This window comes from Spermophilus citellus (assembly GCF_964194105.1).
Source record: "Spermophilus citellus genome assembly, chromosome: 17".
Classification (NCBI taxonomy): domain Eukaryota; kingdom Metazoa; phylum Chordata; class Mammalia; order Rodentia; family Sciuridae; genus Spermophilus; species Spermophilus citellus.
Genome location: NC_138199.1, coordinates 9,158,288 through 9,172,665, shown reverse-complemented (window position 1 = coordinate 9,172,665; position 14,378 = coordinate 9,158,288). Strand labels below are relative to the sequence as shown.

Genomic DNA, 14,378 nt, shown 5'->3' with positions numbered 1-14,378 from the left:
GGGAAGGGGTGAACATGCAGAGGGTGTGGTTACATGTCGAGGATACTCCAGCCCAGGCCTTTCCAATAGGCTTCATTCACATGTGTCCACTCAGGGCCCAGTTTCAGGGCTGGTTGCTCTGGCCCCTTGAAGGAGGGCCTCCTACTGTTCCAAGAGAAGATGTAGTGATGTGGGAAGTAAGGGGGACAATGCGACTGTCAGCCCAGGTCCCCCTACCAGAGCCCTGGGTCTGTTCGTGTGAGTAGCCTCTGTGTGGTCTTGTGTTGGTCAGGGAGCTGGTCTCCAGAGACAACCCACATGGGTACCGCAGGCTGCCAGTCACAACGGCTCATTGTCATTATTGTATCTACACTCAGGAGCTTTGAAATCTTACCTCCGAGAGTTGCCAGAACCACTCATGACCTTTGAACTCTATGACGAGTGGATCCAGGCGTCCAAGTGAGTACCTTCTGTGGCACCGTCTTCAGAGTTTATGGGGATGTACAGTCATCCCTTGGTGTCTATGCTCAAGATCTGGGTCCCCAGAGGCTCAAAGTCCTTTATGTAAAATGACTTAATAATTGCATATAACCCAGCGTACTTCATCTTGTAGACTTTAAATCACTTCTAGATTACTTACAATACCTAATAAAATGTAAGAACTGTGTAATATTTTTTATTACCGTCTTGTTTAGGCAGTAAACAAGGGGAAAAGTCTGTGTACGTTCATGCAGGTGGCAACCATCATAGCCCTAACTGCAAAGTACATGGTCCACGGCTAATTGACTGCATGGATCTTGAACCCAGGAATACTGAAAGATGGCTATGTTTATTGAAGATAGGGAAGCATGTAACCTGGGATCTGGAAATTTCATTTCAAATCCATCATGAAGACATTTTCCAAAGAGGCATGTACAAGGATGTTGACTGCAGCATAATTTGGGATAACAGAAGCCTGAAAGTTAATTAAAGATTTAGTGGGCCATGGAGGTGGGAGTCCTGACTAAATAAACTATGGTATGCATTTTCTGAAGCCATTAGGCAGAGCTATTTATGCTGATATGAAAATGTATGGAGATTTATTGTTGAGTGGAGTAAAGCAAGTTAATGAGAATACCATCTGATATTCTATTCTAAAAAAACAAATATCCAACACACTCAAATGGTAGAATTTCAGGTATGGCTCGATATATGTGGACGTGCACTAAAGAAGGTTCTGGAAGGGCTCGCTCGGGCAATGGCAGTGACCGCTGCTAAGAGTGCGGTAGGACACTAGAGTGACCGTGGCAGTCTTTGCCCTCATCTGTGATAGGAATATTGCACCAATAACTAATAATAAAAAGGCAGAACAAGAGGGTAGTGGATGCTGTCTCCTGAGCATAAGCCTGAGGGAGCAGGCCTCAGCAAGGAGCAGGGGCAGGGCCCCCACCAGGTCACACACTGCAGCTTCTCAGTGTAGCTTTGCTTCTTGATTCTTGCATTCTTTCCTTGGTTTATTGCTGCATTAGGATGTTACATGTTCTCTTTGGCTATATGAGCTGTCTCAAGCTAGGTGTGGTGGCGCACACCTGAAATCCCAGCAGCTCAGAAGGCTACGGCAGAAGCATCTCAGGTTCAAAGCCAGCCTCAGCAACCTAGTGAGGCCCTGAGAAACTCAGAGAGACCCTGTCTCTAATAAAATATTTTTAAAAGCTGGAGATGTGGCTTAGTGATAAAGCAGTCTGCGGTTCAATTCTAGGTACACAAAAACAACGTCTCAAGTAAACACTGTTGAGAATTGGCACGGGAGGAAAAGTGGTGGAGAAAATGGTAAAGGTTGTGCAGTCAGAAGACAGAAAAGAAGAGTATTGTATGAGAGCAGTCTGGAGCAAATAGCTCTCCTAGCAAGGTGACCATGATTGGAAATGGTGTCTTGAGATCTCTGGTTTTGGGACTTAGTCTCAAGGGCAGCCTGGGTCTTCTGTTAGAAAGAATCTGGTGTGTGTATCTGAAACTGATGCACCTCCCCCTTCCACACATACTCCCTCTTCCCCCCACCCCCTCTGATGGATCTTTTTTAAAAATATCTGACACACAATTGTATAGGTTTATAGAATATAAGATGATGTTTTAATCCATGTATATATCATACAATGATGAAATCCAGGTAATGAGTATAACCATCACCTCCAACATTAATCATTGATGCTTCTACTTCTTAATGAACTGAGGGCCAAAAGAGACCCAGTGAATCTGGAAGTGAAGCCAGGCTTGTATGTGCAGAGCCAGAGGAAGCTCGCTTCAATCAAGTGACACAGTGTATTTTTTTTTCTTTTTTTTTTTTTTTTTTTTGGTGGTGCTGGGGATTGAAACCAGGGCCTTGTGCATGCAAGGCAAGCACTCTACCAACTGAGCTATATCCTCAGCCCCCAACAAGTGTATTTTTTAATGCATTGTAAAAGGCTGGCCACATCTGTGGTACTCTTATTGTGAAGACCAAGTGTTGGACTCTGTGAGGATACTAGTTATAATAAGAGGCATCATTTTTTTTCAGAGCTTACTAGAGGTTTAACTTTACACTAAACTCATTATACATTTTTACGTTCCTTAAATTTCACAGAAATTCTTATTAAGTGGTTTGTGCTATGTCCCCCAATTTACAGATGAGGAATTTGAGGTATAGAATAGGTACATAGCAGCAGGCTACTTGCCAGCTAATGTATGGCAGAATGAGAATTTGAATCCATGGAGTCCAGTTCCAGGGTCCATCCACTTACCTATTTTATGTCTCTCGAAAGAAAGACTGGTCCCAGGAAGAAGTCAAGTGACAACATACCATTTGCTGAAAACCATCCCCTTGTTTTTTTTTAAATCATGAAATATCCAAGAGATCTGGATGACGTGAAGCTAGAGAAAGGGAGGCTAGCTCAGCTCATCGCCGCCTACCCGAGATGCTCCACTTCTTACCTCATTCGCAAAGATGGATCTCCATTAGGAAATAGGAATGATCCGGTGACCCGAAGTAGTGTCGGTGTCTTTGAACCTAGGGAAAAAGAACTTATGTTCACACTGGATTATAAACATGTCATGCTGAAGGCTCTTGGTGGTGATGGTGCCTTCCACTTAAGGTCACACCTTCTCAAGAAAGTCATTTTTGCCTGAAGCGATTGTTTCCAACCCTCTGTGTGCATCAGACTCTCCTGGGAAGCTTCTAAAAGATGCCGGTGGAGATCCAGGTGACATTCGTCTGGGTTCTGTGTTTCAAAGCTCCCAAGGCTCTTGGGTGGATAACCTTGACCCACCTTGACAGGGCATTGGACTGCAGGCAGATTCCTAAAATACAGTCAGCCAGGGACGGGGCATCTGGGAGTCCAGCAGAACCAAAAGTGGACTGGTTATCTCAAAGTGACATTCCTTACAGGGTTAAAGCAGAGAGGACTTCTTGTCATGCAGGCTGAGGAAAACGAGGCCTCTTCTGATTGCGTGTTGTGAATCTTCTATTTTTGGAAAAACTAGTCTTTTTCAGAGTTCCATCTGTTTGCATGGCACTTAACACAAGTGACCTCCTTCTGGTTTGGTCTGGGCTGCCGTGGCCCAGTGCTCAAGGCTCCTCTAAAGTAGCAGCTTCCCACGAACTGAACTGTCACCTTCAAAAGGTCAAAGATCGGAAAAGGGAGTGGGGTTTGGTGCCAATGAAGATTCCTCAGCAAATGACAGAGGTGACAACAGGAGCCTGCAGGTGGCTACTTAGCAATGATGTCGAACTTTGCATGAACCAGCAGCAGGACCAGCTGCTTTGGACTGCTTCTTCTTTAGACCTCTGGTGCAGCTCTGTGAGCGAAATATTATTGTGAACCTGGTACAGAGGAGGAAACGGGCTCACAGAGGTTGGGGAGTTGGCACAAGATCACAGGATGGAGCTGGGTCTTCCTTCCCGTGCAAAACCCCACGTTGGCCAGGCTAGAGTCCCATGACAACTCCTTAATGCATCTTCTGTCACCTTTCAGTTTCTGAATGGAACCTTTAGTTTTCACTCTAGTCTCCTGGTTCAAGATCCTTGCAGAGAATGCCTGCCTCTTTCTTGAGGCAGAAATGAGGAAAGTCAGTTTTCTCACCTTGGTCAGAATCAACAGTAGGACCTTGGAATACCCAGCAATGAAGTGTGCAGGTGATAGCCACAGCTCAGCTGTGGGTTCCAGGTCAACAGATTGGAGTTGGGCCTCACCCTGCTGCTGTTTATCTTTCAGCTTTTCTTGAGAAAGGATTCTTGGCGCATAAAGCTTTTCTGACCATGTGGGTCTTGATGTAGATTTATATAAAAAAAAAAGTCATCTTTTAAATAATACATATTTATTTAATTCTAAGAGTAAATCATTTTTGCATAGTGAAAAAAAAAATCTTTTTCAGCTATTGGAACTTATCCACTCCCTGAGTTATATCTTGAAGAGTCAGATTTCTTCATGTCTATGTAATCTCCTTATTTACAGGTATTTTATTAAGGATCTATTATATGCCAGATGTCAGGAAAATTAAGAAGCAGTAATATCTTAATATAATATGTAGCATCATCTAAATACTTCACTGTGCATTGAACTGGATGGCAGGCTGCCACTATAGTGTGCAGAGCTGGACTCCCTGACTGGTGTTCTGTGTCCTCCTGACAACCCTGTAACCCTATAGTCCACAGCAGGCCTCAGGCCTCTGTCCCATGCCCTTACCTGCCAGCCTGGCATACATTCACCATACAGAGAAAATTTTGTTGGACTAGTGCAGGCCAAGACAGAAGGATAACATAGAAGGCAAAATAATAATACGCAAACATTTTAAATAATAATACCTTGCTCTTACGGTCAGTAACAGAAGTTAGCTCCTTCTTGTCCAGTATGAGAATGACTGGTTAATATGATTGCCAGTGGGGATTCATTGATTCATGCTCAACCAGTGGCTTTTCCTACCATTTTCTCAGTATCCAGGAGCAGGAGAAGAGGCTCCAGGCCCTATGGAATGCTTGTGAGAAACTGCCCAAGGCCAATCATAACAACATCCGGTAAGTGCGGGCTGGAGTTGTAGCTCAGTGGTAGATCGCTTACCTTGCATGCGTGAGGCCCTGGGTTTGATCCTCAGCACCACATAAATATAAATAAATAAAATAAAGATATAGTGTTCATCTACAACTAAATAAAAAAGTTTAAAAAAATCCAGTAAGTGGGTACTGGAGACACAAGGATCAGCTTATTTGAGTCCCAGAAATGCAGTTCCCTGGGTAAAAGTCACAGTAACCTGTGTGCATAGCCTTTTGTGGTATGTTGTTGACACACAGGGTCTCTTTTAAGCCTCAACCTGTGAGGTAAGGCAGGGATAGTTATTGCCATTTTGCAGAGAAGGAAACAGGCTCACAGCCTCTGTATGGTGCTGGAGGCTACCTAACTAGCTATTGTCTAATGCACTCAAGTTCTTTGATTTGCAAGGAGTGAAGAAATCTGCACCCTAGCTTCAGATATTGGGAACTTATGGTAAAGGTAAGATGTTCCTGGAAACTTATAAGCTGACCAGTGCTGGACCTGGCAGAGGCAGAGGTGTCCTTCAACTAGTCACAGGAAGAGGAGGCAAAGGAGAGTATTATGCACCTTTCACTCAACCTTTCATTCAACCCAGATGTTTTCCACTTCTGCCTCTCACCTTGCTAGTACCTGGACTGGACTTCTCACCGTGCTGCAGATCTTTCTCCTTCCCCGGGCTTCTGCTTTCTCATCACAGTGTCTTGCCAGTACCCCTCCTGGCCTGCCACCTCTCTTCTGAGCTCCTTTGGATGCAGATTTTCAGCTTCAGCACCTACAACCATCTGCCTAATTATTTCTCTTTTTTCTTGCTAGAAATCCCACCAGCAGGGATAGGGTTGTCCCTCAGTAGTAGAGCGCTTGCCTCGCACATGTGAGGCACTGGATTCTATCCTCAGCACCACATAAAAATAAAGATATTGTGTCCATCTACAACTAAAAAAAAAATTAATATAAAAAAATCTCACCAGCAATCAAATAGTGGTTTCTCAAAATTAAACATACATGCTGGGCATGGTTGATGCAGTCAGGAGGCTGAAGCAGGAGGATTGTTCAAGGCCAATCTCAGCAACTTAATGAGGCCTTAAGCAACTTAGTAAGACCCTGTCTCTAAATGAAAAATGAAAAGGATGGGGCTGTGACTCAGTGGTTAAGTGTATCTAAATTTAATCCCTAAGACCAAAAAAAAAAAATTAAACATAGAACTACCATATGATCCAGCAATTTCACTTCTCGGTATATTCCCAAAAGAACTGAAAGTAAGGACTTAGTATTTGGATACCCAGGTTCACAGCAGCATGATTCCATAGTAGTCCAAAGTGGAAGTAACCAAAGAGTCCACAGATCGATAAATGGATAAATAAAATATAGCTTCTACGTACAAAGGGATATGAGATTCTGGTTCTTGCTACAACATGAATGAATCTTTGGTCTTGATGCTAAGTGAAAGAAACCAGGCACCAGAGGACAAAGGCTTATGATTCCTCTTATGTGAGTTACCTAGGGTAGTCAAATTCTTAGACACTAGGTCAAATGATGGCGGCCAGGGCCAGGGGCAGGGTTGAACGCTGAGGTTATTGTTGAATGGATACCATTTCGGTTTGGGAAAATGAAAGAGTTCTGGAGATGGATAGTAGTGATGACCTGGTATCAGTGTGAATCTACTTAACCCCACTGAAATATATACCACAAATGGGTCTAAATGGTAAATAGTTATGTATGTTACTATAATTTAAAAAATCCCAAGATCAAAAATTTAGATTGGTACTTAGCTCTCGTTGGTGACCACAGCCTGTGGATTGATGATCCTCAGCTTTCTATGTCCTGGTCTCTTCGTTTGTGGCCCCTTGGAGGGCGTGAGGCCTGGTGTGGAGAGACTTTGGAGGGACATGGCCCAGTGACAGCATAGTGATGGCATGGTAGGACTCCATGTCTGGTCCTCTTGACAGAAGACATGTGGAAAACTTCCAAGGAAGTTGCTTCACTCTGACCTGAGCAAATCAGGATGAGGACCACAGCCTTTTGGAACCCAGAGTCTAGGAGGAAATGTGGGGTTTTAATGTGGTTTGCCAGAGCTGTTCTGTTGTGCTGAATTTGTGCATAATTTCTTTTTTTTTTTCTTTTTTTTTTTTTACTTTCTTTTTTTTTAATTTTATTTTTTTTATTGGTTGTTCACAACATTACAAAGCTCTTGACATATCATATTTCATACATTAGATTGAAGTGGATTATGAACCCCCAATTTTACCCAAAATGCAGATTGCAGAATCACGTCGGTTACACATCCACAATTTTACATAATGCCCTGTTAGTAATTGTTGTATTCTGCTACCTTTCCTATCCTCTACTATCCCCCCTCCCCTCCCCTCCCATCTTCTCTCTCTACCCCATCTACTGTAATTCATTTCTCTCCTTGTTTATTTTCCCATTCCCCTCACAACCTCTTATATGTAATTTTGTATAGATTATGCTTAGTGAAGCTAGCCAATCCCTAAAAGACAAATACCAAATGTCTTCTTTGATATAATGAGAGCAACTATGAACAGAGCAGGGAGGAAGAGCAGGAAGAAAAGATTAACATTAAACAGAGACATGAGATGGGAGGGAAAGGGAGAGAAAAGGGAAATTGCATGGAAATGAAGGGAGACCCTCATTGCTATAATTTCTTATTTTTAAAAAACAATATCTTTACTGAAATGTATTCACACATCACTGTACCTTTTAAAGTGTGCCATGTTTAGTTTTTTAGTGCATTCAAAGAGTTCTGCAACTATCAATATTAATTTTAGAGATTTTTTTTACCACCCCATAAAAAAAACCCAGTTCTTATTAGCTTTTCATCTTCCCACTCCCCAACCCAGGGCCTGGCAACTACTGATCTACTTTCTGGGTCTATAGATTTGCATATTCTGGATAGTACATATTATAGATATCATAATGTAGGCTTCTATATCCGACTTTCTTTCACTTATAATGTGTTCACAGTTCATTCATGTAGTGAGATATGTCAGTTCTTTATTCTTTTTTATGGCTGCATAACATTCCATATTTATCTCTTCATCCCTTGATGAACCTATGGTTGGTTTTCACTTTTTGGCTATTGTGAATAGTGCTGCTCTGAGCATTCATCTACCAGTTTATGTGTTGACATACTTCTCTTGGATATACCCCTGGGAGTGGAATTGCTGGATCACGTGCTAAGCCTGTGTTCATTATTTTCCTCATTGGATCTTTCCAGAAAGCTTGACTAAGGGTAATTGCAGAAGACACCATCTCTCAGTCAGAAGGAAAGATGGAGAGTTTTTTCTGTCCAGTGTTCATTGAAGCAGATGTTTAGCATCTTGCCGAGTAAGATCCGAGTCTGTCTTGTTTTTGCAAAGAGAATACAGATTTCTCATTTCCTGATGCATGATATGTCTTCATTATACTGCAGGATATATGAGTCTCGCTGTCAGTAAGATGTGCTACTGGAGAGAAGTGTCGGCACACCTGTCTGGTGTGGAGCCCTAGTTAAACGTGGCCCTTCTCATTTCTTTTCAGATACTTGATCAAATTCTTATCGAAGCTGTCAGAATATCAAGATATAAACAAGATGACTCCCAGTAACATGGCGATTGTCTTAGGACCCAACCTCCTCTGGCCGCAAGCGGAAGGGTGAGTGAAGGGAGGGGAGCTCTGTGGGCAGTGTGGCAGGGATGCAAGGGGGCATGCAGGGGCATTCCCAAGACCCTGGATCATCACCAGCCTCATTGATATTTCAAGTCCTCATTCTGTCACAGCCCACTCCCTCTATGGGGGAATGCACAGAGTTCTGCAGACCTCTCTCACTGATGGTCTCAGAGCTGTGGGTCTGAAGGAAGGGTCTTCTCCAAGTTAACCCAGGTCAGCGTCAGCGTGAAGAGAGAGAAGACAAGGTACATGATGGCACCAGGCAAGGCAAAGTCTCTCAGGCACTCTGGACTCTGTCCTAAGAGGATACTTCCTCCCAGCATCAAGATTCAGAGGGATGGAGGGTTGTCTCCAAGGAGACCTCAGAGTTGGAAAGAGGAGGAACTCGGCAGTGATGAGAACTGTACCTTATGCTAAAAGTGCCTTCATGGGTGCTATTCATTTACCTGTGGTTGTCCCCATTCAGAAAGGTGAAATGTCCTTCCAGAGAGAAAGCCAGCTCACAAACCTAGACCTGCAAGGTTACAGTCCAGGATCCCTTCCTGGGCTCAATAGCTAGAGGACCAAGGATCCCTTTATCCTGCCTTGGCTGGTGACCCCATCCTGCCCTCCTTTGCTCTGTGCTTGCAGAAACATCACTGAGATGATGACCACAGTTTCGCTGCAGATTGTTGGGATCATCGAGCCCATCATCCAGCACGCAGACTGGTTCTTCCCTGGGGGTACGTGGCGGCATTGGGTGGGGGGGATCAGAGGAGGGGAGCAGGGAGATCACTGTGAGTTCAGAACTCTTTGAAACTAAGGACCATAGCCCCCAGGGCTTTTGTTGGTTTTGCTTTTAATCTTTGCACACACAACACACACACACACACACACACACACACACACACACACACACACACACCCCAGTATTGGTACTGTCATAGCAGCTTCCTGTTCTCTTATCCATGCTGAGGGATGTTCTGGCATGAATGTGTCTGCTGTGGGTGCCAACGAGGTCTATGGATTCTATTGGTTTCATACCATGGTTCCTTCAGGTCTGTGAATCATGGCCTGCCGGTTGCAGAAAGAGGAGAGAAATCCTTTTCTCCAAACCCTCAGGGCTCACAGATCATCTGGGTATTGCCCTTTCATTGCCCTAAGTTGTACCCTTTGAGTTGCCCCTTAGCATGTACAAAGGCAGATTTTTTTTGACCTAATTCAAAATTAGATTCTCAAGGCAGCTTTCTAAGAGGGGATTTAAGACATGCCCTGAGCCATGGAAGCATCGTTGCCTAAGTACATGTCTTTCAGCTTTGACTGATATTTTTGTTTTTGTTTGTTTTTGGTACTGGGGGTTGAACCCAATGGTGCTGTACTACTGAGCCACATCCTCAGCCCATTTTTATTTTTTATTTTGAGACAGAGTCACTGTGTTGCCCAAGCTCTGCCTCAGCCTCCCAAGTCACTGGGATTAAGGTATTCGTCACCGTATCTAGCAGTGGTGATAGTTTTAAAGAGAGAGCAATGGTTACGTTAAATGTAGTGTTTACTGAGGGAAAAAAAAACTGATGCTGTGACATTAGGGGTAGTAAATATTAGAAGGATGCTTCTAGCTATGCAGCAACATCCACTAACTCAAGCAAAGGTGAACTCCTCTAGTCCTCAGAGGAAATCAAAGAAGTTTGGCCATCTTTCTTCTGCTGACCGTGTTTGAGTGGCTGATCTGAGAGCTCTATTGATGGCACAAAGCTAGGTGAGGCTAGGAAGCGAAGATAAAGAAAAAAAGGAAATAAGAGTTGAAGGCAATAATTCTTCATGTGCTGTAGATAAGCTGATTCATTACATCATGGACAGGCAGAATTGAGCAGAGCAAATCCATTCCCACTGACCAAAAAAAAAAAAAAAAAAAATGTATCTCTTTGGGAACCAACAAATACCTCAATGAAAATTCTTCCCATTTCTAACTTTAAAAAAAAAATGTATCCTGTTCAGTTTTATAGTAGGACTATATTATCATTTACAAATCTTAACATTGACTTTTTTTTTTCATGACCAATTTCAATGGCTAGCACTTCTCATATAATATTAAATAAAAATAGCCAGGGTGGATGTTGCTGTTTTCCTGATTACATTAGGACTGCTCTAAAGCATGATGTTTGACTAAGTTGATTTTGTCTTTTTGAGAAAGTATCCAAGGGCTTCTATTGTATTAAGTTTTGTTGGATTTTGAAAAAAACACAAATGGACTTTTTTTCTTTATTAAATGCCAGTCTACGTGACCACATGTATTCTCTTCTTTGTCCTATTAATAGGATAAATGATATTATTAAGGTGAGTATACCAATTCTCTCTTCCCTGCAGAGATAGAGTTCAACATTACAGGCAATTATGGGAGTCCGGTGCACGTGAACCATAATGCCAACTATAGTTCAATGCCCTCCCCAGACATGGACCCCGCTGACCGGCGCCAGCCCGAGCAGGCCCGCCGGCCCCTCAGTGTCGCCACGGATAATATGATGCTGGAGTTTTACAAAAAGGATGGGTATGAAGCTGTGTCCTTTTTTCAGTCTTAGGGATTGGGAGAGTTGCGGGGAGGGAGTGAAAGGTAAGGAAAGAAACAGGATTGACATAGGAAGTTGCACTTACTACCACATCTTGGTGATCGGTAGCAACTGAACCCTGACCTCATTCTTGAAACTGCGCTATCTGGAATGGGTCTCTCTGGCTTGCCTCCCTTGGGGCCAGAGTTAAGTATAGCTTTCTTAGCTGACAATTGTGATCAGTATTGATTAGTTCTCATCAAAGAAATTAAAGTTGGTCAATAAGGATAATTTTTAAAAATACATAAGTATTTCATTTTAACTCAAAAGTGTGTAAATGTGGAGCTGAGGGTTTAGTTCAGTGGAAGAGCATGTACTTATTTGCATGTGTGAAGTCCTGGGTTCCATTCCCAGCACCAGAAAAAGAAAAAAAAATGTGTAAATGTATATCACTTCTTGACTCTTTTGTGGCTTTACTTTGTTTGTAGATTTGCTCAGTTACACTCTTCAGAAACATCCTTGCATAAATAATGCCTTTAATGCATAATTTAACATTTCCAGTTTCAATCTCTTTAGAGAGAAAACCTAAAATTTGGTGCATTCCAAGCGTAAAATTTTTATAGGTTTTTGAGATTTTTTTCCCCCTGTCTTTTATATTTGACACCTATCTTACTTCAGTGCAGTCCTTAATAGACTCATTAATGCACCCAGCTTCATGTGTGAGAGTGCACAGGAACAACCCTTTTTACACTCATATTAAATGAGTTTACATAATATTTGACTAGATGATATGATTCTCGTAGCAAGTAAGATGGGCAGAAGTAGGTTTTGTAACAAGCTCTGATGAGTCATGGGAAGTACTAGCTCTGCCTTGGCAACCGAAGTCTGTGGCTGGATGAGAATCCGTAGGGCATCCTTGATGCAGAAGGAATGGGTTGCCTGGCTTGGTCAAGCAGGTCCAATGAGTGAACTTTGGCTGGGAATTTAAAATCACCACCACAAAATAAAATTTAGTAACTGCTCCTTCAGGATACATGGGAGCATAAAGCACTGAATGAGAGTAACAGAAATTCAGATAAAACAGCAAACATTCCCCTTTCTGATCAACTACCAGGTACCCAGAAAGATCTGTTTGAAAGGCAAATGGCCCAAAGGGATTAGGAGGGAGGGGTGAAAATCCTAGAAGTGTGGGGGTTTCCCTTTTCACTCCTATTTATTCCAAATGAGAGTTGGCACTGGGGACTAGAGTTGTAGAGGAGACCCAAGCCTGTGTCCTGGTGGGATCTTGAGGGTGGCCAGTGTTACCTTGCTGATCAGTGACCTGTATGTGTGAGGCAGTGGGGGCTGTTTCTGTGCACATTGCTGTAGTTTATTGTTCTCTGGTTAGTAGGGAGAGATCAAGTTCTTAAACATTCAAGGAAGGAAAGAAAAACTTCTTCAACCCATAAAAAGGAGTGAAATTAGAATCTGGGAGAAGCAGAGGCAGAGAATTAGACAATGCACTGGAATTTATTTTTAAATCTCATTCTGAGTAGTAATTCAGTTCCTTCATGACATTTACTACGCCGAGGGGCTAGGGGCTGCCCTTTTGAGGGTCAGTGCTTGTCTGGGCAGGGGTATAGAGAATACCTCCGATTTGGTCCTGGGTGTTTCTGCATCAACATGGACTACTGTGTCTTGCCAGATCTGTTCTGATTCTCTCCATTTTCCCTAAAAAGTAATTCACATGTCTTCGACAAGGGAGTTAGCAGAATCACTAGGATAGTCAAGTACCATTGGCCCCCTACAGACATGGGCAAATGCAAAAGCATTAACAAAATCCTCTTATTTCAGGACTTTGTAAATGAGATGTCCCTTCCGTGCGCCATTATGATCTAAAGTTGTAATTGCCACTATCTACTCAGAAGGTCTAGGAGATGCACTATATAAATTATTGTTCTACATGAAATAGAATATATTGTGTATACTTTGAAATTTGTATTTCACATGAGATGGAGATCTTCCTGGTTTAGGGAACCCTCAAAGAACTGATGGAGGCTAAGCCTCAACATACCATTGTGTGCCACATAATGATATTTGGTCTACGATGGACCACATGTGTGACATGCATTTCACCCAGAGACATCATACCATATTAGTTTGTGTAAGTACACTCCAGTCGCACAACAGTGGAATCACTCAATGACAACAGTTCTCAGAACATGTACTGCCGTTCAGCAGCACATGACTATGTGTGCTTTAAGATGCAGTGAACTTTTGGTGATCAGTTCTAACCTGGCTTTCAGAGAACAAAAAAATCCCAAATTATAAGTTTTTTTAGGGGAGAAGAAAAAAATTTACATCGGTTGAGTTCTTGTCTTAGCAATGTTAGGGAAATCCTCCATATTTCTCCTCATTTCTGAGATTTTAAAATCTACATCCTGAAGTCTTCAAACTATCCATTGAAACACTGACTAATGAAAGCTCATAGTATGGAGGTTTTTTGGCCAGGTTAAAAAAAGAAAATTACACACACACACACGTAAAATACATATATAATTATATAAATTATATATTGATATATATAAGTTATATATCAATAAAAATGTTACTTTAAGAAAATGGAACAATTACCAAAAAAAGGTAAAGAAAAAAATAGAACTGTTACTTTAAAAAAAAAAAAAAAACAGAAGAAAATTCTGGACAGATAAACCTGATAGAAGTGTTATAGAAATGGTAAGTTCTGCAGCAATGCCAATGGACTAATGGCTTCTACATCCTAGATATCATATAAGGTAGTTTGCTCCCCTCGTGACTTAGAGCTTTGTTCCTGGTGCCTTTCTGGTTCATGATGACACAGGACGCTGAGTTTCTGGAGCAAATCACAGGATCAGATTCAGGCACTCGCATACATATTCTCATCATTGTGATAGACCTCATTGTGATAGTCCCTGGGTTCAATCCCTGGTACAAAAAAAAATAAATAAATAAACATTAAAAATAATAATAAAAATAGGATGTTGAAATAAGGAGATTACTCTGGATTACCCTGTGCCCTACGTGACATAACGTGCATCTTTAGAGGAAGGAGACAGGGTAGATTTCACTATACTACACAGAGGAGATTTGAAAATGGAACAGAGAGATTTGAAGATGGTAGTCACAAGCCAAGAAAAATCAGCAGCCACCATTA

General features: G+C 42.2%; 1 protein-coding gene across 7 annotated transcripts in view; it reads left to right on the top strand.

Moving 5' to 3' along the window:
- The window catches only part of ARHGAP44 (Rho GTPase activating protein 44), a 169,898-nt gene that overhangs the window by 136,113 nt on the left and 19,407 nt on the right, over positions 1-14,378 (top strand). For all 7 annotated transcript variants that reach the window (XM_081270539.1, XM_081270538.1, XM_081270537.1 and 4 more), the window contains exons 12-16: positions 357-438; positions 4,925-5,005; positions 8,556-8,669; positions 9,315-9,406; positions 11,028-11,208. In XM_081270539.1, coding sequence (XP_081126665.1) covers positions 357-438; positions 4,925-5,005; positions 8,556-8,669; positions 9,315-9,406; positions 11,028-11,208 — 550 coding nt within the window. The remainder of the gene's footprint in view (positions 1-356; positions 439-4,924; positions 5,006-8,555; positions 8,670-9,314; positions 9,407-11,027; positions 11,209-14,378) is intronic.